The sequence below is a fragment of the Megalobrama amblycephala genome, linkage group LG4, assembly GCF_018812025.1.
Source record: "Megalobrama amblycephala isolate DHTTF-2021 linkage group LG4, ASM1881202v1, whole genome shotgun sequence".
NCBI classification, from domain to species: Eukaryota; Metazoa; Chordata; class Actinopteri; order Cypriniformes; family Xenocyprididae; genus Megalobrama; species Megalobrama amblycephala.
In genome coordinates, this window is record NC_063047.1 from 18,338,670 (window position 1) to 18,366,110 (window position 27,441).

General features: G+C 35.9%; 1 protein-coding gene across 1 annotated transcript in view; it reads right to left on the reverse strand.

Annotated features, from left to right (window-relative positions):
• The window catches only part of tnca (tenascin Ca), a 63,929-nt gene that overhangs the window by 10,937 nt on the left and 25,551 nt on the right, over positions 1 to 27,441 (reverse strand). Inside the window, 12 exon segments of the mRNA XM_048188040.1 lie at positions 578 to 850; positions 3,714 to 3,992; positions 4,447 to 4,684; positions 4,686 to 4,720; positions 7,032 to 7,304; positions 9,281 to 9,553; positions 14,739 to 15,017; positions 21,512 to 21,775; positions 23,780 to 23,869; positions 25,352 to 25,537; positions 25,637 to 25,906; positions 26,808 to 26,961. Of these exon segments, the coding sequence (XP_048043997.1) occupies positions 578 to 850; positions 3,714 to 3,992; positions 4,447 to 4,684; positions 4,686 to 4,720; positions 7,032 to 7,304; positions 9,281 to 9,553; positions 14,739 to 15,017; positions 21,512 to 21,775; positions 23,780 to 23,869; positions 25,352 to 25,537; positions 25,637 to 25,906; positions 26,808 to 26,961 (2,614 nt within the window).

The window sequence follows — 27,441 nt, forward strand, 5'->3', positions numbered from 1 at the left end:
ACAAATTTAACCTGGAGCGTGACAATGACAAAAAGGAATGTTATTTAGATCAGACCATTTACATAAACCAACACAGAATCATTAGTTCTCAGGGCATGCGGACAAATTAACATCACCTTTCCCAACAATATGCAGAAAAATGTAACTTGATGGTTTAGTAGTGAAATGAACATCAGGAGACTTTCCACTGGATGCATGAACATACAAAACGTTCCTTTGTTAGAGGAACGGAAGCATGCAAGGTTAAAGTCAACATGAGGTCTTCATGAACATTTTTCAAAATGTCTTTTCTCAGCTTCTAAAGCACCAACCAATATTTTTTTCTTGTTGAATATTCTGTTTAATTTGGTGCATATTTGCTGTTGACTTTAACCCTGGGTTGAAACATATCATGATAGATACATTTCAAATCATGGTGCACCAAAGATTAACACATCAGTACCTGTTTAGGATGAAGAGAGTTATTTAGTTGTTAAAGATCATAATTCCACCACATTGCAGCCAAGAAAGCCCTCTCAAATCCAGAAATGAAGCAGACCATTTGACAAAAGCAATCCTATTACACTGAACACAATACCTGTTCTCGCAACAGCAGTAACGGGTTGGGAGCGATGTTCCAACGTGACACCGTAAAGCTCAATTTCATATTCAGTTCCCCCCAAAAGCTGTGTTAACACTTTGGTTCTTTCATCACCCGGCACAACAAACTCTCGTGGATGGGAGAGCTTTCTCGAATCTCTAACTTTGAGCACAAATCGATCAAAAACGTCGTCTTCTGCAGTCCAGGCCAGCCGGAAACTCTCAGGGGTGACGTCGGACACGAAAAGGTGCTCAATCTCTGGTTCTGCCTCTGATTGACAAAGGGAAATGTGTCTTTTTCTTGTTTTAACAAGGAAAAGAGTTTGAGTTCATTTCCAACTACCTGCAGGTCTCCAACCATTGGACATGCATCAAGTAGTATGACTACTTCTCATGTTAGTTACACCCTGGACACATGATGATGTACATACGTCCCTTTATGACTTTTGACACCATATGTACGGCATTGCAAATCACGCACACCACTTACAAGACTAGGGTTGCAAAAATTCTGGGAATTTTCAAAGTTGGAAACTTTCCATTGGAATTAACGGCAATATATGGGAATTAATGGGAATAAACTGGAAATTTGCAAAATTGCAGGTTACCCTATAGCAGGAACTTCTTGCAGCATAATCTTGGTAAAAAAACAACAACAACCAGATATAATACAAATTCAGTTGAATTTCTACCCTGCACATTACTCAAATCACAGTCAAAAATGTCCTTTTTTAAAAAAAATTATCAATTTGCATGCATGACTGCTTATGACCAAACAAAATGTTTATATTTACTGTATGTTTGTATTTGATACAGTTTGTATAAAGTTACCCAAATTTCCAATTAATTCTCTTTAATTCCCATAAGTTTCCAATTTGGAAAGTTTCCAAAATTCCCAGCTTAACTTTCCATGGAAAGTGTCTGGAAACATACCAGAATTTTTCCACCCGTTTGCAACCCTACATAAGACATATTTCTACTGTACAGTGATTTTATGCAAGACTGTGTTTCCTTCTGAGCTGCATCATACAAGACCTCAGGCCTCATACTGGTGAAAAACCTTGATGAAACCTGATGATATGAGACTTAAATATTGATGGATATAGTTTTTGCCAGCCATTTAAGTAGAAAACACAGTTTAAATATGGCATCAGACATGTGGGACAAGTGAGCAATGTATTGTGCACTAGAAACAAAGCAACAGACTTTATCGATGGAGGAGACCTGGCAAATAAACAAGGGACAGTGTTGAGGAGGTAGTTGAGTTGTGTAGGAGTTTCCCAACCAAAGCTTAGATCAAACATCATGTCATCTTCTAGAATATGGACTGTGACATCTAAGAGGACGTGTAAACACAGGACATGTTCTTTCGTTCCATTTGCATTATTTTAAATGACCCTGGTGAAATAGGGTGGACCTCAATGGCAACTCTCAAATTATATATTACAGTAGGCCTACATGGGCTAAAAATAATTTGACGATTAGTTAAATTTGAAATATTGTCAGGCAGCTCTTTAATGAAAGCAACAAAATCCATTAATTAATCAAATAACCAGTGTAACAATAACAGAAGAACAATAAAAGAAGGTAAAAATCATAGGTGGAGCATCAAAGGTTTCTATTTACAATAGAATTTTTGCAGCATTGAGCAAAGTAGCCAATCACAGACATGACTGTTGATTTCTTGAACAATGGCCAATCAAAGGCGTTTAAGAATCCTCTCAAAGCCGGAATTTTTGTCTAGTGCTGAGTTCTGAACGCTCGCAAAGTGTAGACATTACGTAAATAAGAGATTAATTGTGCAGTGTAGACAGACTTATTGATTATAACGGACCTTCGTGAGATCACGTCATCCCAATGAACTAAGATGAGTGACAGCTGTTTAGCAATAAAGTAATGGCTTTTTGCACTCTTTCTAGGTGATATATCAGATCAGAATTTGAAAAAAAATCTTGTGTTTTGCTTGACCAGCGGTCACATAAACACGCTGCAAAGTTTCAGGAGTGACATCCACTAAATTAATGTATCTGAGCAATTATTATTGTCATGTATGCATGATTTTTTTTTCTCCTTTTTCACAAAATAATTATTTTGTGTCTAATTTGATTGGGTGGACCAGCTGTCATTCTGAGTGGGCCAGTGTCAGCCTGGCCCTTATGTAGCCTCGCCACTGTAACACGGTTACACTTTATTTCGATGGTCTACTTTAGACATTCTACTAACCATAAGTAACTTTGCAACTATGTCAACTCTCATTAAAATATTAGTAGACTGTAGTAGACTGTTAGGTTAGGGTTAGGGGTTTGGGTTAGTAGAATAAGTTTAAATGTAGTTGCAAATTTACTTATAGTCAGTAGAATGTCTGTTGGGGAGTATCTAAAAGTGTTAGTAGATATTAAGCAGACTACTAATACTCTAATGAGAGTTAGTTGACATGTAGTTGTCCTCCTACTTGGGTCTCTTGCGTAGGAGGCAGGTTCACTAACAAGGAGGCTAAACACTTGGTTTCGTCAGTACAGTTTGAACTAAAGCATCAAACTAATTGAATCAGCAATCAAAACCCCACTCCCATCCAAGTCATGACACCAGTGTAACCTACTTGGTCCTATTTGCCCTGCTCTGTGCAGGGTTCGAACCCAGGTCTCTGGCATGGGAGGCAGGCACGCTAACAAGGAGGCTAAAGACTGCTCTTACTAGTAATAACATTGCTCCCATCAGTACAGTTTGAACTACAGCATTTGAAAGATTTAAATGGCAGCAAATTAGTGCTAATTTTAAAACGCAGCAGCAGCAGAGGATGAGAAAAGCATATTGAGTGTACAATACATCAGCTGTGTGTCCCAATTCATGTACTTATGCACTATTCTGTGTTGCTTTTAAGTATGAATAGTTTGAGTAGTGCGTTCACACAGAAAATTCCACAAAGAAAAAGTGCACTTTAAATAGCCGGATGATGCACTATCTTGAACATGTCCTGTGCATACAACCTCTGTAAAAATGGCAACAGCAGTAAAATATTTTCTGTTAAATATTAAAAACATTTTAATTCGTAACAAAGTAAAAACTACTAAGCTTGGGCAGTGAAAGCTCTGAAGTGAAGGAGTGACGTGCAGTTGAAAAGCAGAAAGCGGTACCTGTAACAGCCACTGTGGTGATTGGACGAGACTGTAACCCATTCCCTGACACCCCGGTCACACTGACCTCATAGCCAATGCCAGTAATCAGGCCCAAAACATCCAGTAAGGTCTGGTTTCCTGGCACTACGAACTCTTGTGGCTCCAGCAGCTGGCCAGAGTCCGACACCTTTACCTGAAAATGGCTGAAGCCCTCAGAGGAATCTGCTTCCCAGGACACCCGAAATCCGTATGGGGTAATATCCGAAACCGTGAGGTTTTCCACTTTAGGTAATGACGCTGGGTTACGTGGTACAGGATTCATTTGGGTCCCGTAGTTGCAGTGTTATAGGAGGGGACAATACAGGGTGAGGATGTATAATTGATTCTGCAGTGATTGCAAGGTCAAAATAGCTTGTTATTTGTCAAATGTTACTTATTAATTTGTCAATATAAAGTTATTATTGCATGAGCTTTCTGGTTTCTCCATCGTAAAATAATTGAGTATTCAGTGGGTGCAATACAACTGCATGCATACGCAATGACAAAAACTGGAATTAATCTAATCATCCGTGTTAATATAACTTAACAACATGGGGTCAAACCGATGCAAAAATTAGTTTCCACACTGCAAAAGGTCATAGGCAGTTTCAGAAATTTGCTTGCAAATAGGTCTAACAGGATGCAAATTTGTTAGTTCTGTCTGTTAAGTCCTGGTTTGTTGTGATAGAAGCATGAAAAACTTGCACAGTACCTGTACTGGTATTGAAGTAAACTGATGGAGTTTGACGGCCATGAGACAGACCATAAAACACTATGTCATAGACCGTAGAGTCCACAAGACCCATCACGGTAATGTTCCTCTCTGTGCCTGATAGCCTGAGCTCTACAACATCATATAGCTGCTCACGGTCAGTGATACGAGCAGCAAAGCCATCAAAGTGGCCTGACAATGTGCTCCAGGACAGCGTCAAGCTACTCGGCAGTGTTTCAGGACACCACAATGGGGCCCAATTCAGGCTTAGGCTCTGAATGAAAGAAAGTATTGTGTACTGTTACGAAACTTAAAAGTAGCTGAAACAAGCAATAACTGGAGGTTTAAAACAGTAGGAATATTCTGGGTTATTTGCCTTAATGTCTATGAAAAGAATCTGTGGTCTACAGTCAACTGCCACAGACAGTAATTTTTTTTGGGATGTAAAGTTGTCTAAATCATTCTTTTAAGTGGAACTAGCTAATTTTTCCACTTTGAGGACAAACTAATTATTAGGTTTGCCAAGGTTTGCTAGACCAATGGCATCAAATCACTGATAGCAACTCAAGCGTTTCATTTTAAAAGCTTAGTAATAAGTAAACTAGGCATTTTGCCCACAATAAGATGCAATATGGATCATATCTATGCCTCAATTCAAAAGACTATGGAGTGAGTGGACAAATTAGACATAACTTGTGCAAACACAACGTTGGGAAGTAAATCTTTCCAGTCATATTTACACTAGTCCTGCTAATCAACAACATGCCATAGACATTACCTTGCAAACAACCAGAAATACTACTTTAAAGGGATAGTTCACCCAAAAATGACCCGAAAATTTGATGTTTATCTGCTTACCCCCAGCGCATCCAAGATGTAGGTGTCTTTGTTTCTTCAGTAGAACACAAATGATGATTTTTAACTCCAACCGCTGCCGTCTGTCAGTCTTATAATGTGGGTAGATGGGAACTTACTTTATAAGAGTAAATAAAACTTGCTTAGACAAATCCAAATTAAACCCTGCAGCTCGTGACGACACATTGATGTCCTAAGACACGAAACGATCGGTTTGTGCAAGAAACCGAACAGTATTTATATCATTTTTTACCTCTAATACACCACTATGTCCAACTGCATTCATCACTCGATTCGTGAGGTCTGATCGCGCTCTGACAGCGGCAGTGATGTCTCACGCATATACTTCAATGAGCGCGAGATTGGTTTCTCGCACAAACCAATCGTTTCGTGTCTTAAGACATCAATGTGTCGTCACGAGCCGCAGGGTTTAATTTGGATTTGTCTGTCGTGTTTTATTTACTCTTATAGTCCAAGTTCCCGCTGACTTGCATTACACCACTGACAGACGGCAGCGGTTGGAGTTAAAAATCATCATTTGTGTTCTACTGAAGAAACAAAGACACCTACATCTTGGATGCTCTGGGGGCAGATAAACATCAAATTTTCATTTTTGGGTGAACTATCCCTTTAAGTCATGCACTTTTTGCCATATTATGGTAGCTAATTTCTGCCAAAGAATAAACACAAATAAATAAAGGTAATTGCGACTTTTTATATGCACAATTATTTCTCACAACTCTGAGTTTATAATTCTGAGCAAATTTGAGAATATTTCTCAAAATAGTGAGTGTTTATCTGACTTTCTCAGAATTGCATGTTTATATTTTAAGTTCATATCTTGCAATTTTGAGTTACCATCTCGCAATTCAGACTTTTCTCATAATTCTGAGTTTACATCTCGAAATCCCTCCACGATGACGTAGTGGAATGCAGATGACCTTGGTGGCATTTCCCGATGGATATTATTGTGCATTCAAGTTGGAGCAAGATGGTGCTTTGCTTTTCTACAAAAAAATCAGCAAGATCTTTTTTCTCTACTTCTGCAAAACCTTCAATTTATGAAGGTGCTGTAAATTGAATCGTTATATATTCTATCATAAATGTACTCTTATTTTGTACATGTGAAGTAGCTAATTTTATTATAATTTTTTTTACCATGAATACATACGTTGTATCTATTGTGTCCACCATATTTTCTCACTGAAACATCCACAATTCATGGCTTAAATAAAGCTTCCCACTTGTAATTACGACTTTGCGGTGGTGTTCATGTGTGTTCAACTCATAAATACGATCTTTCCGACATGACTTGAATGCAGCGTTAGCTCTTAAAGTCACCATGAAATGTTTTTCTCATTCAAGAAGCCGTTTCACTTCGGATATACGGCACAATAAGGAAGAAAAGACTATCACAACTTCCATTTTATGCCGACTTTAAATACGTGCAAACAGAAAATTAGAATGTAAAAGATTAGAAAACAGAAAGTCCAAATTTCAAGATATATATTCTCGCAATTCTGAGAAAAAAAGTCAGAATGGCAAGACATAAACTCAGAATTGGGAGAAATAGTTAGAATTGTATAAATAAATAAATAAAAATGTGCAATTAGCTTTTATTGTTTTATTCCATGGCAGAAATGGGCTTCCATAGCAAACCAATTCTTCAGAAGTCATTATAAATGTTTCAAGCATGTATTCTGAGAGCTCAAAAGCATGCGCTGCTGTACCTGTGGTTACTACAGTTGTCAGGGCAGCTGTGTTGGCGCCACCAATGGTGGCATACAGCTTGATCTGATATCGCGTGTCTCCTCTGAGGCCGGTCAGCACCGTGGAGCGGGCACCTGCGGGCAAGGTGCGCCCCGTCGCCTGCGTGGGCAAAGCAGACTCTCTCACCTCGACTATAAAATTATCAAACGCCTTCTCTCCCGTCCGCCAGGAGAGCGACACTGTGTCTGAGGTAATGTTTGAAACAACTAGCCCAGACAAGTCAGGCTCGGCCGCTACAGGGGGAAAAAGCCAGCCATGGCGTTTTGTTTAGTTTCTCTTTCTCTGCTGCCAATAGTTTTAGAGATCTGTCCATGCTAACTTTGCACCTAACTGACAAAACAGCCTTGGTTAAAAGGATAGTTCAGCCAAAAATCATTTACTCATCCTCATTTTGCTTCATAACTGTATGCTTGCTTTCTTCCGTGGAAGACAAAAGGAGATATTTTGAACAAAGTCGGTCATTGTGCATAGTGCTAACTTGGCGAAAATTACTGTAAACCCAGCCAACAGGGAAAATTCTCAGGACTTTGGCTAATGTTCTAACAAGGTTCTCTCAAATTTCGGAACAAACATTCTTACTAGAATGTAATCTCGTCTTTAATAATGTTCTTAAAACGTTAGCCCAATCACAGTATTCCGGTCATGGAATGTTACACAACACCATTTTCAACTAAAAACTGAAAACTTTTTATGTGTTTTAGTCTTTCATTTACACAACATCAGCGTTTTGGGGGCCTAAAAACGCAAACTTTTGAAAACAGGTTTCAAAGAGCAAGTTTTTGAATACGATACCGTTATCATCTCTGTGTAAACTACAAAAACACGAATTTGTGAAAACAGTGACGTCATGTGCATGCGTATTATGCGTCCAATCTATAGGTGTGTAGTTTTTCTTTACAAAGTGACATCGCCATCTACTGGCCTGGCAGCAGAATACAGCGTTTTAAGTCTTTTTCGCAGATCCATGTGTACAGGGATTGTTTTGACAACGTTGTCGCCTGTACGCAAAAAACACAAAGGAAAAACGTTTCCATTGTTAGTACATCGTTGTCGCGTAAACATACCCTTGAAGCCTGTTCACACCAAGAACAATAACTATAAAGATAACTATAACTATATTTGCGTCCACACCAACAAATGGTAATGGTTTGTTTATTCTAAGATCACGTGCAGCGGTTTCAAAGTGTTTACAGCATGATTTTGCTGTTCTTGTTGCATTTGCATGGCTTTAACCAGCAGATGTCCTCAGAATGCTATGTTTTGAGTGAATAGTTAGGGTAATCGATCTAATCTAACAGTGAATTTAGCTGACAAAGTCAATAAGGTGGAATAAAAACATCGCTTAGTCTTTTTCACTGCAACGTCAAAGGATTACTTTACAATGCTGTCAAAACTAGCACTGGATACCTGAGATAATTTTATGTTACACTGTTTGCTAGCCTGGCATAATGTTATCTCCATTAATACTTCTCACCATTTATTCCGAGGGTATGGCCGATTGTTTTCGCATATCCATTTTCTTTAAAGTATCCTTGAAAAGGGGGTTTGACTTGTCAAACAGCAGTGCTTTTTCTGGACCTCGGCAGTTAACTTCTCAGCAATGTCGTCTGCCATTTTAAATGCGCGTGACCTCAAAATTAGAATGGATTTTGATTGGCTGTCAGTGTTTTATTGTTCAACAGCTGGAAAAAAAAAATTCTGAAAGTGATCCCAACTATATCATTTCTCTATATCGTTATCATTATAGCTGTGGTATGGACAGTGATATTCTTTTATATTTAGAATTATTTTTTTAACACTATATCTTTATTGTTATCTTTATAATTATCATTCTTGTTGTGAACAGGCCTTTAATGTAGTCACATACGTGCTTGCATACAGTAATTAATGCAAGTCGAACCTGATGCAAATCATCATGAGGCACCAGATTCAGATTTCCATGTGTACAGGCAGATGCTAAAACTTTCATTGATTTACATCTTCAGTTGTGCATATTCCTCACAAAAAGCTATAACATGACTTCAGAAGAGTTAGATGCACCAATTTTAGAGAGATCTTCAACATATGAAGAAGAAGAAGAAGAAAAAAAATCAGGTTTGGAATGACATGAGTGCATAAATGTGAACTTTTGGCTGAACTACTCCTGATTTATAATTTCCAATATGAACAAACGGGGGAAAACAGCAAGGAAAGAGAGAATTCCAGTTACCTGTGGAGGCGACAGCACTGACAGAGTCTGTTCTCCTTCCCTTTATTACTCCAGTGAGGTAAGCTATATAGTCAGTAGTCGGCCGTAGCCCAGTGATTTCATATGACTGTGTACTGTGTGATAGGTTATATTCAACTGGCTCCCGCTGCCAGCTAGAGTCTATAATCTCCAGGATAAACCTCTCAATATCTCCTCTTGTGTCATTCCATGAAATGGAGAAGCTCTCTGATGTAATATTAGACACATACAGATTGCCAACCACTGGAGCGCTATCTAAAGGGAGAAACGGTTATTGGAACAGAGGTAATGTATAGTTGCACTTACTGTACAACAAGGCCGTAACCATGTTTTGAGTATTTGGGTAGGGATCTTTTTGCCTTTTTATTGACTTGTCTTTTTTATTTATATACTTCATTAAATGGTAAAAGAAGTTAGTGACCTGTTAGTTGTGAATTAGCCTACTCAATTTAAACTATTTGCAAATAATATTTTATTTTAAAATATGCACACATTCACTCTTATGGTGTGTGCACACCAAAAGCGAACTGAATTATTTGCGCGAGTATTACATACAAAGTAGATGCCAATTTCCTGTGATTGCCGCGAACGCGTCTTCCGCGCTAGTTGAAAAACTTTAAACTCGAGGGGGAAATTCGCATGACACGTTGTCACGCAAGCTAATCAGCAAAGAGATTATTGACACGTCCGGTTGAACAACTTCTTATAGAGGGTATGCAAGTTACGACTGCGGTCACGTCCACTGAGAGGCAAAAGATTGAGCGGCAGCATTGGTTTTCAGCGTGAATGTCACGAAAAACACACAAAACACATTCAAAACGGGAAAGCGCTTTGTGATTGACTGTACAAATTTCTTTGACACAAAACCTGAGGTATATATTTTAAAAAACGCAGAAAGCAACAGAATAGCAAATGGATCACTGCAATTCACAGAAATCTGAACTCCAGAGAAACATGGATTTGCAGTTATCACTTTGTGTCAAAATGTTGGATTTTGAGGTAAAATCATACCGTATATATTGTATTGTTATATATTATGTTGACAACTCATCAATTAAATATTTTCGATCTTATATTCTGCATAATTGGGTGTTTTTAAATAAACAACACTGACAAAAAAATATATTATAAAACTATATACGTTTTAGGGCTGGACAATGACGATATAACATTGATATAAGTGATTAAGCGGATTTAAACCTACCTATATTGTAGTTATATAAAATATTCGCAGGCAGATTTGCTTTATGTGTCTCCCCGCCGTCGAAATCAGGCACATATAAATGTCAGGAAACACGACTCCAGGCTGCATGTCAATATCCATGGATTAGGTTTATTTGACAAGTTGTAAGGAACACATTCAATTCCAACCTTTAGTGTAATTCGTTAGTTTTAGTCGCTTTTTCGCAGTTTCCCCTATTAAATCCAGTCACGCAGCAGCTTCTTTTGCCACTCAGTCCAGCTGAGGGAGCGCGTTTTCGGCGGGAAAGTGACGTCGACGCATACCCTCTATACAAAGACAGGGCAAAAAAAGGAGATAGCTTGGAAAAAAGTAAGCGAAGTTGGACTACCTGGTAAGTGATGCAAATATGCATCAGTTTTACATTACTATGAACTGGTTAGCACTGGCAGTTACCTCCATCAGGGTTGATGAAGGAAAAAAATGGCAGAAAGAAATGTTGATGATGTGCGTGAAGACGCTCCTCGTCGCGCGAGTGACGCGAAAAACAATCTCGCGAATAATCTAGATTGAGTATCGCGATGCGAATATTCGCTTCGCTTTTGGTGCACACACTGTAAGCTAATATGTTGCAAACCTTTTTTTACTTTGTAACATTTAGTTATGAATTACATGAATCATGTAAATGATAGCATATTTTCAATTCAAATTGGTTGAATAGTTTGCATCTCAGGATATTTCTGTCAGTCAATTCAAAATTCAAAGGACATGATTGTGTGATTGTTATTTATGTGGGTGCAGCTTTACCTGTATTGCCCAAGACAATTTTCCCTTAACAGGGACAAATAAAGTATAAAGTAAAGTAACGCGTCACACTGTGATCTTGCTGTGTTCTTTTCTATGGTGGTTACGTCCTTGCTGTACAATATGCATAATTTGCATGTATAATTTGTTTAGCTGAGGAACTTCTGACGGATTAATTGTGGAAATTATTTGCTATTTACTGTAAGAACTGATATGAACTGTTATGAATACTGACTAGTGTTATTTGTGCTTGCCAGATTAGAACTGTTTTACACATCCTGTGTCTGCAGCATGCAAATAGCGCATATTTATTTTTGCATGCATACAGGTTATGGTTTTCATAATAAATATAATTAAAATATAAATATTAAGCCAAATACTCAGTATAGTATCATGGAAATCATGTAATTTTCTGTAAATACACACACTTCGCTTACACACTGCAGATGCATGATGTCAAACAGGCCTCACTATGAAAACAGAAAAACTGAGCAGAAAATAAAAGCAGAATATTAAAATAAAAAAATTTAAATTAAAACAGTACAAGAATGTACGTTTAGATATGAATAAAACTGGGGCTATTTTTTTGTATTTGTTCACTGTAGTGTCAAAACAGGTTATTGTTATATACAAGAATATTGTGTTAGTGCATATGAAGCAATCAACACAAAGGATGTATAAAGATTGGTTTCTATTATTATTCCCATGCCAATCATTGGTTTCTACTATTATTCCCATGCTAATCATTGATTATTCCCAATCCAAACAATGCTCCAAAAGTTAATGTTCAGATGGTGCCTAGAAAGCAGTATGTTTGAATATCACAGCAGTATTTCCCGTGAACGAGTAAAAACATATAAAATAACGAAGTAAAAAAAAAAAAAAAAAAATTAGTAAACGTTAGAAGAAACAGAATAAAAAGATGGATGAGCAGCATCTAAATTATTTTGAATTATATAATGGTGATGGCTAGTAGCTATTTTGTATGGAAGAGGATTAGGGCCAAGCAATAATAAAAAAATAAAACCATCTCGAGATTAAAGTTGTTAAATTTCAAGAAAAAACTTGTTAAATTTCGAGAAAAAAGTCGAAATAAAATGTTGAGAATAAAGTCATTAAATTACGAGAAAAAAGTCGAGATAAAATGTTGAGAATAAAGTCATTAAATTACAAGAAAAAAGTCGTTAAATTACGAGAACAAATTTGTTAAATTATGAGAAAAATGTCGTTAAATTTCGAGAAAAAAGTCGAGATAAAATGTTGAGAAAAAAGTCATTAAATTACGAGAATAAAGTCATTAAATTACGAGAATAAAGTCTTTAAATTACGAGAAAAAAGTCGTTAAATTACGAGAACAAATTCGTTAAATTACGAGAATAAATTTGTTAATTTAAATGACTTTATTCTCAACATTTTATCTCGACTTTTTTCTCAAAATTTAACATTTTTCTCATAATTTAACGAATTTGTTCTCGTAATTTAATGTCTTTTTTCTCGTAATTTAACGAGTTTATTCTCAACATTTTATCTCGACTTTTTTCCTAGAAATTTAATGACTTTATTCTCAACATTTTATTGTGACTTTTTTCTTGAAATTTAACAAGTTTTTTCTCGTAATTTAATGAGTTTATTCTCAACATTTTATCGTGACTTTTTTCTCGAAATTTAACGAGTTTTTTTCTCGAAATTTAACAACTTTAATCTCGAGATGGTTTATTTTTTTATTATTGCTTGGCCCTAATCATCTTCCGTAATTTTGGTTTATGTAAGGCTACTGTAATTATTTAAAGGAGCATATTCATAAAAATATATTATTATAATTTATTAAAAATATTGTTTAATATTGTTTGTTAAATCATACTATGATGATTAGATAGCCATTAACATAGGACTGGGGGGGGGGTTTAATTGAAAGCTACTAATTAATTAAATCATAAAATGTAAAAAGAAATTATTTAAAAATCAAAATGAAACATACTAAAAAATGAGAAATATTTTATTTGTTTTATCAGGAAAAAAAATGTGAATTTGTTGTTAAATTATTGAAATAATAACTTAAAATCTCAGGGGGTATTTTAAGTAAAAACTTTACATCGAAGGGGTTCAGCTGATAAAAAAGATTGGGAACTGTGGAGCTGACATAGACCACAAAATTAACAAAATTAAAATGGACCTTACTCACTTATTCAAATGTACACTGCTTCTATATAAAATCAAACGGTGTGTGAAATGATGCAGGTATGATGAGATCACAATAAAGTGAATGAAATTATATGTAAGAAGATGAAATATGTTGCAATCACTGCAGCACATCAAAACTCACCACAATGCGGTAAATATATGAGAGGGGTGGTGCCATGCATTTGGGGTAGCTGGATGAAATGGATGATATATAATGGTTGACAATGATTACTGCTGAACACAAAGCTTTGATTTCAGTGGAAGGAAATGAATGGATGACATGACAACATGACATATCCTTTGCCCCAACACAATCAACTTTGCAAGACCGACACAGTGGCTGGAACAGTAAATGACAATTAGTTAGCTTTGTTAAATGAAGTCTTTTCACAATCAACACATTATTGTGGACATTTGAGAGAATTCTCGTCGGCCACATGCAACAAAGCTGCTTAGGTTTCGTGAAAAATTAAAAGGAAATGTTAAAGCATAGAAGCAACCTGCTTGACACCACAGCTCCCAACTAGAATTAAAAAGGTCAGAAAGAGAGAAAAGATTAAGAAAAAAAAAAGGCATAATAAATAATCTATTTTTCATCCCTCGTGAAAAAGAAGTGCACTTAATTGTATTGAATGTGCACTTGTAGTGTTTCGAATCTTAAAAGTAGCCTATATTTAAAAAAAACCCCCAAAAAACTGGACTTGCAGATAATATATTTATGAAACATATTAATGAAATATCAATTTAATAATATTTATTATAATTAATATAATATTAATTTAAATAAGTGTCCTTAAAGAGTACATATTCACTTTTCACTGTTTCTTAACATAATTAAGTACACTTAAAAAGTGCACTTTGGAAGTCAAATGAAAAGTTTTACTTATTTGATATTACATTTATATATATATTCAATTCAATATATTATTTTATTTATTTTTACATGTATTTATATACATGACATACAAATACAGATTTTAGTTTACCATAAATGCTTGTTAGTACATTCTGCGTATTTCAAAGACAATAGAAATAATTAATAATAATGTAATTACATATGTACTTAAGCGAGTCAAAAAATTTGCATTTAATGCAATATAATACATTTTCATTTAATCATAAATACCACGCAATTAAGAGTCTAAAAACATTAAATTCGGTTCACACTATTATTTTTAAGTATTATTTCCCTGATAAGCGCACTTTTTTTTTTTTTTAAACGTATGCTAAAGTGTACTTCTTTTTCACCAGGGATATCCAGGTAAGCATGGGTACCTGTAGCTTCTTCAATGTAGATCGACCCCAGGATCGAGCCCTGATGCACTCCATATAGTGTAATTGTATAGGACGTGTCGGGGCTCAGCCCAGACATCCATAAACTACGTGCATCACCAGATACCGAAAGGTTCTGTCTTTCAGGACCACCTGCTGAATTTGCAACTTCAATCACAAAACTGTCAAAGGCAGGGCCATCCTCAACGGTCCAGGACACATTGAAACTATCCCAAGATACATCAGACACACTCAGACTGCCAATCTGCGGCTTCTGCTCCTCTGACAGACAAAGAAATCAGACATTGAGTTATTGTCACTGAAATTAATTACATTTGCATAATGAAATGAGCTCAACTTGCCAGTGCCACTGGCGTAGACACAATGACAGATACAGATAAAACAGTGAATAGATGGAATGAAATGATATGAATAAAGACATGGCGTACAGAGATGGTGTTCATTAACGTTGAGAAATAATGGTCAGAGTGATCAGATAAAACATAAAAACGTTGTTTCATGCCATAATCCCAAGGGGATGTCTCTCATGAAAAGCACGGGAACAATTCTGCAAGTGTTTTGTGGCACTAGAGGTACTAGAATCACATCTCGGGTATTTTCTGAAATGTTTTTCAATATTTAATATACGCTACCGTTCAAACATTTAGGTCGGTAAGAATTTTTAAAATGTTTTTGAGTCTCTTACACTCACCAAGGCTGCATTTATTTGATCAAAAATACAGTAAAAACAGTAATAAATTGTGAAATATTATCATAATTTAATATAATGGTTTGTATGTGAATATAATTTCAAATGTAATTTATTCCTGTGATGCAAGTCTGAATTTTCAGCATCATTACTCCAGTCTTCAGTGTCACATGATCCTCCATATGCTGCTCAAGAAACATTTCTGATTATTATCAATGTTAAAATGTCTCTGATGTCTCTGATGAATAGAAAGTTCAAAAGAACAGCATTTATTTGAAATAGAAATAGTCTGTAACATTATAAATGTTGTTACTGTCACTTTTGATCAATTTAATGCAGGGTTATTATATCATGAACAAAATATACAGTACAGTCCAAAAGTTTGGAACCACTAAGATTTTTAATGTTTTTAAAAGAAGTTTCGTCTGCTCACCAAGGCTACATTTATTTAATTAAAAATACAGTAAAAAACAGTAATATTGTGAAATATTATTACAATTTAAATAACTGTGTACTATTTAAATATATTTGACAAAGTAATTTATTCCTGTGATGCAAAGCTGAATTTTCAGCATCGTTACTCCAGTCTTCAGTGTCACATGATCCTTCAGAAATCATTCTAATATGCTGATTTGCTGCTCAAGAAACATTTATGATTATTTTCAATGTTGAAAACAGTTGTGTACTTTTTTTTTTTTCAGGATTCCTTGATGAATAGAAAGTTCAAAAGAACAGCATTTATCTGAAATACAAAGCTTCTGTAGCATTATACACTACCGTTCAAAAGTTTGGGGTCAGTAAGAATTTTTAGTTTTATTTTTTTGAAAAGAAATTAAAGAAATGAATACTTTTATTCAGCAAGGATGCATTAAATCAATCAAAAGTGGCAGTAAAGACATTTATAATGTTACAAAAGATTAGATTTCAGATAAACACTGTTCTTTTGAACTTTCTATTCATCAAATAATCCTGAAAAAAAATATTGTACACAAATATTTTGTATAATTGTACACATTAAATGTTTCTTGAGCAGCAGATCAGCATATTAGAATGATTTCTGAAGGATCATGTGACACTGAAGACTGGAGTAATGATGCTGAAAATTCAGCTTTGCCATCACAGGAATAAATTACTTTGTGAAATATATTCAAATAGAAAACAGTTATTTTAAATTGTAACAATATTTCACAATATTACTGTTTTTACTGTATTTTTAATTAAATAAATGTAGCCTTGGTGAGCAGACGAAACTTATTTTAAAAACATTAAAAATCTTAGTGGTTCCAAACTTTTGGACTGCACTGTATATAATTTTTAATAATAATAATAATAATAATAATAATAATAATATATATATATATATATATATATATATATATATATATATATATATATATATATATATATATATATATTTTTTTTTTTTTTTTTTTTTCTGGTTGCGGACCCGGAAATCTTTTAAATCAAACAAATAAACCTAACTGTGATGTCAAAAGGACTTGGGTTTGAACAAAACACTAGTGCGAAAACACAATTCTTTATTACGCCTGCAGAAATGCTCCCAATGAATGACATTTGTAGTATTGTGAATGTTGGCGTTATGGCGGATGACAGATGACTTTAGTTTCTGAAGCTGATGTCCATGTACCTGTCTTGATGTGAACATTGACTGGTTGAGATTTTTTGCTCTCCTTCATTCCATACAAAGTAATCTCATAATGCATGTCAGCGGTCAGCCCATCTACATGGACCTGCCTGGCTTCTCCAGATACGTCAATAACGTGCTCTTTAGACTTATTCGACGATGAGTTCAGCTCAACGATGAAGCTATCGAAGGCTCCTTCTGGAGCTGACCATGATAGCCTCAAACTAGTTCTGCTTACATTTGTGACTTTTAGGTCACTTGGAGGCCCTTGACTTGGGCGCTCAAATTCATCACCTGAGGCTTCAGCTTTAACATCTTCTGTTAAAAAAGTGGAGGTAGAGACTGATGGCTGAACCTCCTTATGGAGGCTTGGTTTCATTGTCGAAACAGTTTTGACGGTCAAAGCAACAACATCAGGAGAGGTAGACTTTGGTGCTAGAGGAAAGTACATTCAGTGCATTTAAGGTCAGAGATTAAAGACGAGACAGAATTAGAAGTGTTTTACCTGTGAAAACAAGACGTTAACAAGTCATTGACTAAGTGCACAATTAAAATACGACTATATTCACTGTAAACTACCATTAATATCCTGTTTATCATCAAGCGGTTCTTGAAAAGTTAACTTAAAAATAAAAAAACTATATATATGTATATATGTATATGTGTATATATGTGTGTGTGTATATATATATATATATATATATATATATATATATATATATATATATATATATACACACACACACACACATCTATATATACATATGCAGATACAGAATGTACAGCAATAGCACTATTTAAGAAAGAAACCTACAGATGACTTCTTAGGGAATTCCCCCCTCACTTTCTCTATGTACACTGAGATGATTTGAGACTCACTGCATGCAATAAAACTGGCAAATTCACATGCAAATGATGTTACCAGTCTTGAGTTAATGAAATGTGCATGCCTATATCTGAAAACATCTGGCATTAATGGCTATGATGAGCCATTAATCAATGAAGTTTCCAAGTAGTCCACCAGAGTGGAAGTACATGGGACACTTCAGACTGATGGACAATCCATGCAGACCTCGAGATGTTTTGAGGAAACGGCATGCATGAAGTCAATTCGGAGAGCACAACAATCACAAACAATATTCTGTACTAATCGGCCTTGTCATGCATTTTCACCACACTGTTTAGTTTGTTATGAGCATTAACTATTTTTCTCTTGTAAATATTCTTGTCATATTCAAACTAGGGCTAGGTGATACACTGAATATTTGCTATATATATATATATATATATATATATATATATATATATATATATATATATATATATATATATATATATATATATATATATATATATATATATATATATATATATATATATATATATATATATGTATATATGAAAAACAAAAAAGTAAGATAGTTTTATGCCTAAATCAATATTTGCTGGCAGCATGACTCATGGAAGTCATGGAAGTCTCTACATTATATTTTTTATGTATTTATGTAATTTTTATGTAAATGTTTTTTTTCATTTAAAAATGTGAATAAATATTATTTAAAATTAATATCAGATAAATAATAAATAAATGTGGCATTTTTATTTGTGTTCATTTAGCAAAAATAAATTAATAAAAAAATATGTATTCCATTAAACAAATTGAATTGTCTTCAATGGTTAAAATGATGGCTCCTCTTATTTAAAAAAAAAAAAAAATGTCTGAAAGACTATCTGAAAAATATAAAAAGTACACTTTTTGTTTTTTGTTTTCTGTATCACCCAGCCCAAATAAGCATCCATATCCTGATGCATCATCATCATGCATGTTTTTTTGCTCAACCATTTGGTGTATGGGAGCAGTTGCATATTTTATGTCATGCAAAATTCACCATTCCATCCTTAAACCTATGAAACCAAACATTTCTTAAAGTTGCAATCGAAACGAAATCAAATGGATGACTTGAAACCCAAGAAAACCATAGATTATACCTGTAACTGCAACTGCTTCTAGTAGTGAAGATCTTTGGTTATCGGATATTCCATAAAGCCTTACTTGGTACTCAGTGGAAGCCCTTAGACCACGGATTTTAGTGCCATTCACCTCCCCATGGAGATGAACCTCTTTGTTCCATTTCCCTGAGAAATCTTTAAGTTCTACAGTGTAACTATCATAGCCAATGTGTATATTTGACTCCCACGTAAGATCAAATCCGTCGGATGTGACATTAGACACGGTCAAGGTGCCGGTCGAATCCTCGTATCCGCTCCCAGAGAACGGGCTCTCTGAGTTGTCAAGAGGCACAAAGCTAATGACATTGTCGTCGGTGCCTTTGGCTGAACCGAGCTCAGGAAATGTGTTCGCTAGATAAAAAGTGAAAGATGCTACAAGAAAAAGACAAAAACATTTGAAACTGGGCAACAACGGATGAAACCTCATGAGAAAAGCATGATAACACGTGCAAATCCCTTCATTCAAGACCAAATATGATAGAATATCATCTAGACAGATGCATCAAATTTGTTTTCAGCCTTCATTCAAGCCCTCACACTGTTCCCTTACCAGGTGCAACACAATACGTTTCCTGAAAGTGAAAACGCCGCTTGATGCCACACATCCGCAAATAATCGGACCATATTTAATGTTTAACATACAGCTGTGTGGAGAGAGATTTTTGACCAATGAAATTTCAGTTTGAGCATATTCAAACACTCATTTACATGATTCTGTCACTTGTTGCTTTATGGTGTCGCATCTGGTTTGGACACAGTGTCATTAGTTAAGACAAAAAACATTCTTCACGCAAGTGCACAAGCGCAGACGTGAATACTTGAACAATGCATTACAAGTATGCAGATCTGCTGCTCTGCACTGGTGATGACGATAAAGTTTCCATCATGTGTGTTATGATTCTATCCACCTTATTTTTCAATGCAGAAGTACACTATTTTCTGTGAATTTAATCCATATTGAACTGGCTCAAAGTGAATAACAACACTACACAGCAAAATCCCCAGAGTTAAAACAAATCTGCTCAGAGAACATATGGTCCTTCTCTACATAGAGTTAAAATAACACTGAAGCAGAGTTAAAGTTAATAAGATAATATGATGTTTGTGGAGTTGTTTAATAAGATCCTTTAATCAGATCCATAAATAATTTCTCTTCAGTGATTCTGCTTGTTAACAGCAGGTGTTCATCACTAATGCTCAATCATAACTTAATCACTTAATTATCTCATTAACTTTAACTCAGCTTCAGTGTTACTTTAACACTATATAGAGAGGGACCATATGTAATCTGAGCAGAGTTGATTTAAGTCTGGGATTTTGTCATCAGTAGAGCTGCTTATAGGTGAATTGAAATTTCATAATTGATGAACTTAGTTATTGAACTGAACTGAATCAACATGAACTGACTTGAGCTGAATAATAATGACACGATTATCTTTTTTGAGCTGCTTTACAGCAGAACTGAATTCTGTTTTTATCCCTGTTTATCATTGCGAGGCTGCTTTGAAACAATCTGTATTGTGTAGGGCCCTATGATTTCCGCGATGCAGAAAACGCGGACGGAATCCAGTCATAAAAACAGAATTTACTGTATAACGAGTGTTTAATGTTGTTTATATGTCTATGTGGTGTTTTTAATATGAATTTGCACATGGTTTTTCTTTTAAGCATAAGTCAACACCATTGCTGAGTATTTTCTCTGACGTCACAAACTACCTTGTAACCAATCACGTCAGAGTGTGATCATCAACGAGTGGAGAAAAATTAAAACAGAAAAAAATTAATTTGGAAAAAATTAACAGAATTTGTGAAAAATAAAACGGATTTCATAGGGCCCTAATTGTGTGAGCACTATAGAAATAAAGGTGACTTGACATGAATGTGTGTTTTGATTCATTATTGGTTATAGTTAATAAGATTAATTGCTTGTATTCCTCATTTGTAAGTTGTTTGTGACTTTGTAAATGAATAATTTAAATAATATCAGTTTGCAATATCAAGCAGGATGTTTTGTTCAGCTAAAATAACTGGAAGTGGCTGGCACCCACTCTTACATTAAAAATAAGGTGGATAAACATGCCAACTTTAGATAACTCGCCTACAAAGTACAGAAAACTGACAGCAAAGGAAAACATTAATGCATGCTAAAGCATCCCTTGCAATGTTGAGAATACAAGATATCTGCAATGCGGTATGAATTGCATTTTTGAACGCTGCACAAATTAAATGTAGCTAGAAGGTACAGTATGTTTCATGCCTAAAACTGATGATTTTAAACAAATATTTAGGGAAAAAACATGCATATAAAAGTTAGTCATGATCATTTTCACGGCAATCTCGTCAAACACCTACAAACAGAACAGTGACATTATCATGTTGCAAAAGCAAACAAAAAAGTAAGGAAGCCCTCACCTGTGGATGTGGTTACGGTGGCTGGAGCACTTCTTCTCCGTCCGCGCTCTGCCACGAGGGTGACGGTGTAGAGCATGCCAGGAGTCAAGCCGTTCAGAGTGTAGGTGGTTGCAGTAGCAGGCAGCTCGATTTCTTCCCGACGGCCGTCGGCAGAGATAAACACTAGCCTGTAGGTGGAGATCTTGGCCCTGGGCCTCTTCCAGACCAGTTCCAGCGTGGTTTCAGTGGAGTCTCGCACTTCCAGGTCTCGTGGTGGATCCAGATCTATGTGGGTGGAGGTTCAAAATTACAGCACAAAAGACATGCCAGGAAACTGTGCTGCTGTCGTCATTAAAGAGAATGGATTCAAGAAGATTGAAGAGATCATCATCTACTCACTCTCATGTCATTCCAAACCTGTGTGTATTTTTGTTTTAGGAGAATCTTTGTTTATATTCCATATAATGAATGTGAGCCAGGAAAAAACACCATAAAAGTAGTTGACTTTGATGATGTTTTTATTGTGCTTTTGGTCACTACATTCATAATAATAAATAATAATGAAGTTAGCTGAAAGCCGGTCTATAATTTTAGCTAAACAGCTGGACAAAGAAGGTGGAGGAAAAGAGCCAGGGGGTTTGGAAGACAGGTAGAGCTGGGTGTCATCGACGTAGCAGTAAAAGTGAATACCATATTTCCAGAAAATGTGATCAAGAGGGAGTATGTAGATAATAAATAGAAGCGGGCCTAAAACAGAACCCTGAGGAACACCAGTAGTAACTGTAGATGATCTTGATCGAAAATGTTTTAAGTTGGACAAACTTAAGTATCTTATGCGAGATGGTATCAAAGGCCACACTCGGGTCGAGAAGGACAAGTATTATCGGATAGATGATCATGGACCTGTGTTGCAACACACTTTTCCAGGATTTTAGAGGTGAATGGCAAATTAGAAATCGGATGGGAGTAATAATAGAAGATTTAAGAGAGGAGGGTACAGAACCAGAAACAATTGTGAATCATTTTAGTAATTAAAGAAGATAAAGATGGTAAACAGGAGTTAGTAAAGGGTCAAGCCAACAGGGAGTAGATTTAGATTCCCAGATAAGACGCAGTCTCTCCACAGAAGTTGTTAAAGAAAAAGTAGAGAAAACAGTGAAGACTGGATAACGGAAATCATAACCTGAGTTACTTGCAAGTAAATGTTGGTGAATATTTTTAATCTTAGACTAAAAAAAGTCCTAAAACTGTCACACAGTGTGGTAGAATACATATCTGATGGCAGAGAGTCATAAAATATTTTATGCAAAAACAGTAGTAACATGATCCATTGATGAAAGTCATACTGTTTTGGAAAGACATGAGGACGAGCAGATGAGGACAGAATTTAAATTTCTGGGTACAATATTCAAGTTATTATTCTTGGTAGGCATCTTTATAAACAAAGAGTAATGTACATTACCGTTTTTGAAAGAAGATTATTGTGACGAGCAGGGCGGGCGAGAGCCGTGAGGGAACGGCAAGTGATAACGAGCATCACCTGGGAGGCGCACCGGCCTCGAGTCTCTCACGGAGGAGCTCCGGGAGCATAAAAGGAGGAGCGACGACCGTGACGGACGAGAGAGGACCAGGCCTGGACTTTATTTTATGTTTTATTATGTTTGTGTGGCCGGCAGATGTCCGCGAGGGTCTGCCGGCATTACTTTCGTTTTGTTCTTTGTTTATTTTGGTATTAAAGTTTTGTTGAACGTTCGCCGGTTCCCGCCTCCTTCTTCCCACATCTACGAACCGTGTTACAATTATTATGTTCAGCAAGGCTGCATTTATTTGAAATACAGTGAATAATTGTGAAATATTATTCATAATTAAAGTAACCGTTTTCTATTTGAATATATGTTAAAATGTAATTTATTCCTGTGATCAAAGCTGAATTTTCAGCATCATTACTCCAGTCTTCAGTGTCACATGATCCTTCAGAAATCATTCTAATATGATGATTTACTACTCAAGAAACATGTCTTATTATCAGCAATGTTGAAAACAGCTTTATATTTTTGTGGAAACTAATATATATATATTTTTTTAATCAGGATTTTAAAAGTTCAAAATAACAGCATTTATTTGAAATATAAATCTTTAGTAACATTATAAATGTTTTTCTTTTGAACAATTTAATGCACCATTGCAGTATAAAAGTATCAATCTCTTTCAAATAAATGAACACAAATAATATTGATCCCAAACCTTTGCACGGTAGTGTCTGTAGCTCATAAAGAGAAATGATCTCACCTGTCAGTGCATTGGTGGTGGCCGGCTCACTCTCCCTTTCATTCTGAATGGCTGTGACTCCAATGCCGTACTCTGTTCCAGGCTTCAGGCCTACGGAACACATAATCCGTTAATCTAGAAGATGAAACACTAAACTGATGCATTTTCAAGCAGGGAACGAGGGGAAAATTCTGTTATGACATCTCTATGTGAACATTTTCACTTCTTTATGTGAGTTTCTTCACAATGCGTTATGTTTAAGCAAGTAGTGTGCACATCAGTGAACAAAGTGCACTTCAAGGAGTGTTCGGGGTTCGATACAAATTGCATCTGTGGCAAACTAAAATCTTGTTTACAGTAATGGACTTAAAAGGCACATCTACAGGGGTTTCCGAAGGGTTTAAAAGCAGAAATGAAAAACTTTTAATTGTTTTTAGATAAAAAAAAGTTTTAATTTATTATTTTTTGGGATGATCTTTCTCATTTATCTTTGAGCATATTGTGCAAAAATCACAATAGAAGTTGAAATATTGGATGCAACTGGACATTTTTAATTTAATTCCAATTGTGTTTGTCTGAAAGAAGATTGTCATATACACCTAGGATGGCTTGGGGATGAGTAAATCATGGGATAATTTTAATTTTTGGGTGAACTATCCCTATGAGTCTTGTGGCACTACTTTCAAATCATGTATTTTAATGTTTGTGTTGCCCCATTTATGCATCTCTGTAACCACAAGTTTTCAACACACTGCTAAAAATGATTTGCTTGCTTAGTATTTTTATCTTTTTTTCCATTGCAAATATCTAAAAATTCTTAAATAAATAGAAGGAAAAGGACTTTAGTAGATTTACTAAACAGGGCAAATTAGCTCTAGAGCGCAATTCCAAAAAAACACAGATGGGAGTGGAAAGTTCTGCTCGTGATCTACTTACGAAGCTGAAATAAAAAAAACACAGACACAGCCGGATCATTTCTCTAATGACCAGCGCAAATTAGCGTCTGGCGTTATGCTTTTTTTGGCCGGTAAATTAATGGCGCAAATACCAGCAAATTGACTAGCGCAAACCTTAGTAAAATCACCTTGCGTGATTCATCTAAATAATCTCCCATAAATTTTGTGTCTGAAAGGGAAACTCAGCCACAAAAATCACTCAGTCCACGCCTTTTCAGCACAAATTTTTCACTGCGTGTCTTTAGTAAATCCTGACAGTAGTTTTTTAATGCCAAAAGAGGGTTTGCATTGGCGCAAACTGTTAGTAAATCTGGCCCTAACTCATTTTCTGACAAACTGATCAAATTGAGTTTATGCTTAAAACAAGACAAAATATCTGCCAATGGGGTAAGAGACAATTTTGTTATCCAATTTTATTTTTCTTACTCCATTGGCAGGTGGAGTAAGTATAAACTCGCTAATTATTTTTTAGAAAACAAGAGTTAATATCTTCAGTTATTTTCCTCCTCAAGTAAATGTATCTTGAATTATGAATGTTTAGATATTTGCACTGGAAAAATACCAAAACATTTTTTTTTTTTTGCAATGCAACTAGTTAATAAAATGCAGTTTTCAGTAACAGCAGTATCGTTTTTACCTGTAATTGTGGCCCATGTCGTGTCTCCTTCTTTTCTAGGGAACATGTCTTCACCATGAGCACCTCCTGCGATTGGGCCGTACTTGATACGGTATCCGTCAATGGATGAGCGGCTGTTTTTCCATTCCAATGTGATGCTGTTGTCAGTATGATCAACAGCTTTAAGGTCACTGGGGGCATCCAAGCCTGGGACACACAGCATCATTAAAACATTGGTTTAGCTGAATTAGGTGGCCATCTTTGTGACAAACAGAACAACTCTAACAGTTGGTAGAGTGCTCATACCTGTGGTGAAGCTTTCAAAGATGGGCTCGCTGGTCACATCTCCCCTTCTAGAACTGAGAGACACTCTGTATTCAGTGTCGGGTTTCAGGTCTTCCAGGCTGTACTGCGTGTCTTTGGCCGAGAGGTCGACGTCACGATGGACTAACGGGTCTGTGCTTGGCCCATACGACACCCTGAACCCATCAATCTGAGCCACGGGCCTGGACCAGGAGATCACTGCTGACCTGTCTGTCACATCGCTAACATCAATCTGTCCTGGAGAATCGATTCCTACAGCAAAAGGAGGGATCCATCAACAAGTCTATACTAGGGTTGTCAAAATTAACGTGTTAACGCGTGCAATTATTTTGTTCAGTTTAACGTGTTAAAAATATTTGATGAGATTAACGCAGCATCCATTTTTTCCATCAGAATTTAGCTAGCATAGCATTACATTATATACACTTTTTGCCATTGAGATGAGTTGGAAAAAGCTTCCCAACCTGAATTCACCCTACAGTATATATACACTTTTTGAGGAATCATTTATATCTAGATTTCAAATGCTGCAGGACAACCGGCATACTACAGTTTAATATGTCAGGTTAAGGGTTTATTCAAATTAATAAACTAAACTATAAACTTGTCAATGTCTACAAATACTTTCATGAAGTAAATGTGCAGTGAGAAGCACATTTCACCCCAAATGGATATGATAGATATCTCCAGATTTAGAAATCGGAGCACTTTTACAGGCAGTAAAATGGGGAAATTCCCTAACTACTGTCAGAAAGCAGGGGCCTTATTGGCTGTTATTGTGGATCGCATGTGTGCAAAGGCTGTAAATGTCAAGCCAGGCACATGGATCTTCCAAATTTCTCACAGTTGAGCACTGAATTGGGCTATTAAAGCTCTGCTGGCCAGCCCACGCGGATGTTTCAAGAGGTTAAATGATGGCCCCTATTCTTCTTGGCCTTTCCAAACAGCAGGCCTTCAAATTCTTTACTGCTGAGCTAGTTTCACCTTCGACCTCCGACACTTTAGAGCCGTTTCCCAGATGTAGATTAAGCCAAGTTCTCCGGTCAATTACGGCATGGATCAAAAGCGACGCCTTCAACATTAACTGCGAAACTGAAATGGGATCATTAAACAGACAATAAACAAGAGGTCTGAAGGTGAGAATGTACGTTACTTGTAACTACAGTGGAGCTTGTTTCGGGTCCTCTGGTGTTGTTCTTTATGACGGACAAAGTGACTTCATATTCCTGTCCCGGCCCGAGTCCTGGTTGCTCAAAGTTGGTCTCGGAAGGTGTCAGATTGTTCACGATCTTCCCGTTTTCTTCCTTCTGTTATGGAGAAGACAGAAGAACATGCGTTTAGCTTCATTTGGTCTGTAATATATTTAGGAAATGCTACAATCCAGATCAGTGGGGGCCTCAGAAATCTTCTAAGGGGCTTAAAGAAAACTTAAAATGATTGAAAATAAGACAAAACAAGAATTAAAATAAGGCAAACCAACTAAAAATGTTTTTTTGTTTTAATTCAACCCCTCAACAACCTGGATAAATTAGGTAGTATAATTTTGAAGGGTGAAATAAATAAATAAATAAATAATTTAAAGGGTTAGCTCACCCAAAAATGAAAATTCTGTCATTTATTACTCACCCTCATGCCGTTCCACACCCGTAAGACCTTCTTAATCTTCGGAACACAAATTAAGATATTTTAGTTGAAATCCGATGGCTCAGTGAGGCCTCCATATGGAGCAATGACATTTCCTCTCTCAAGATCCATTAATGTACTAAAAACATATTTAAATCAGTTCA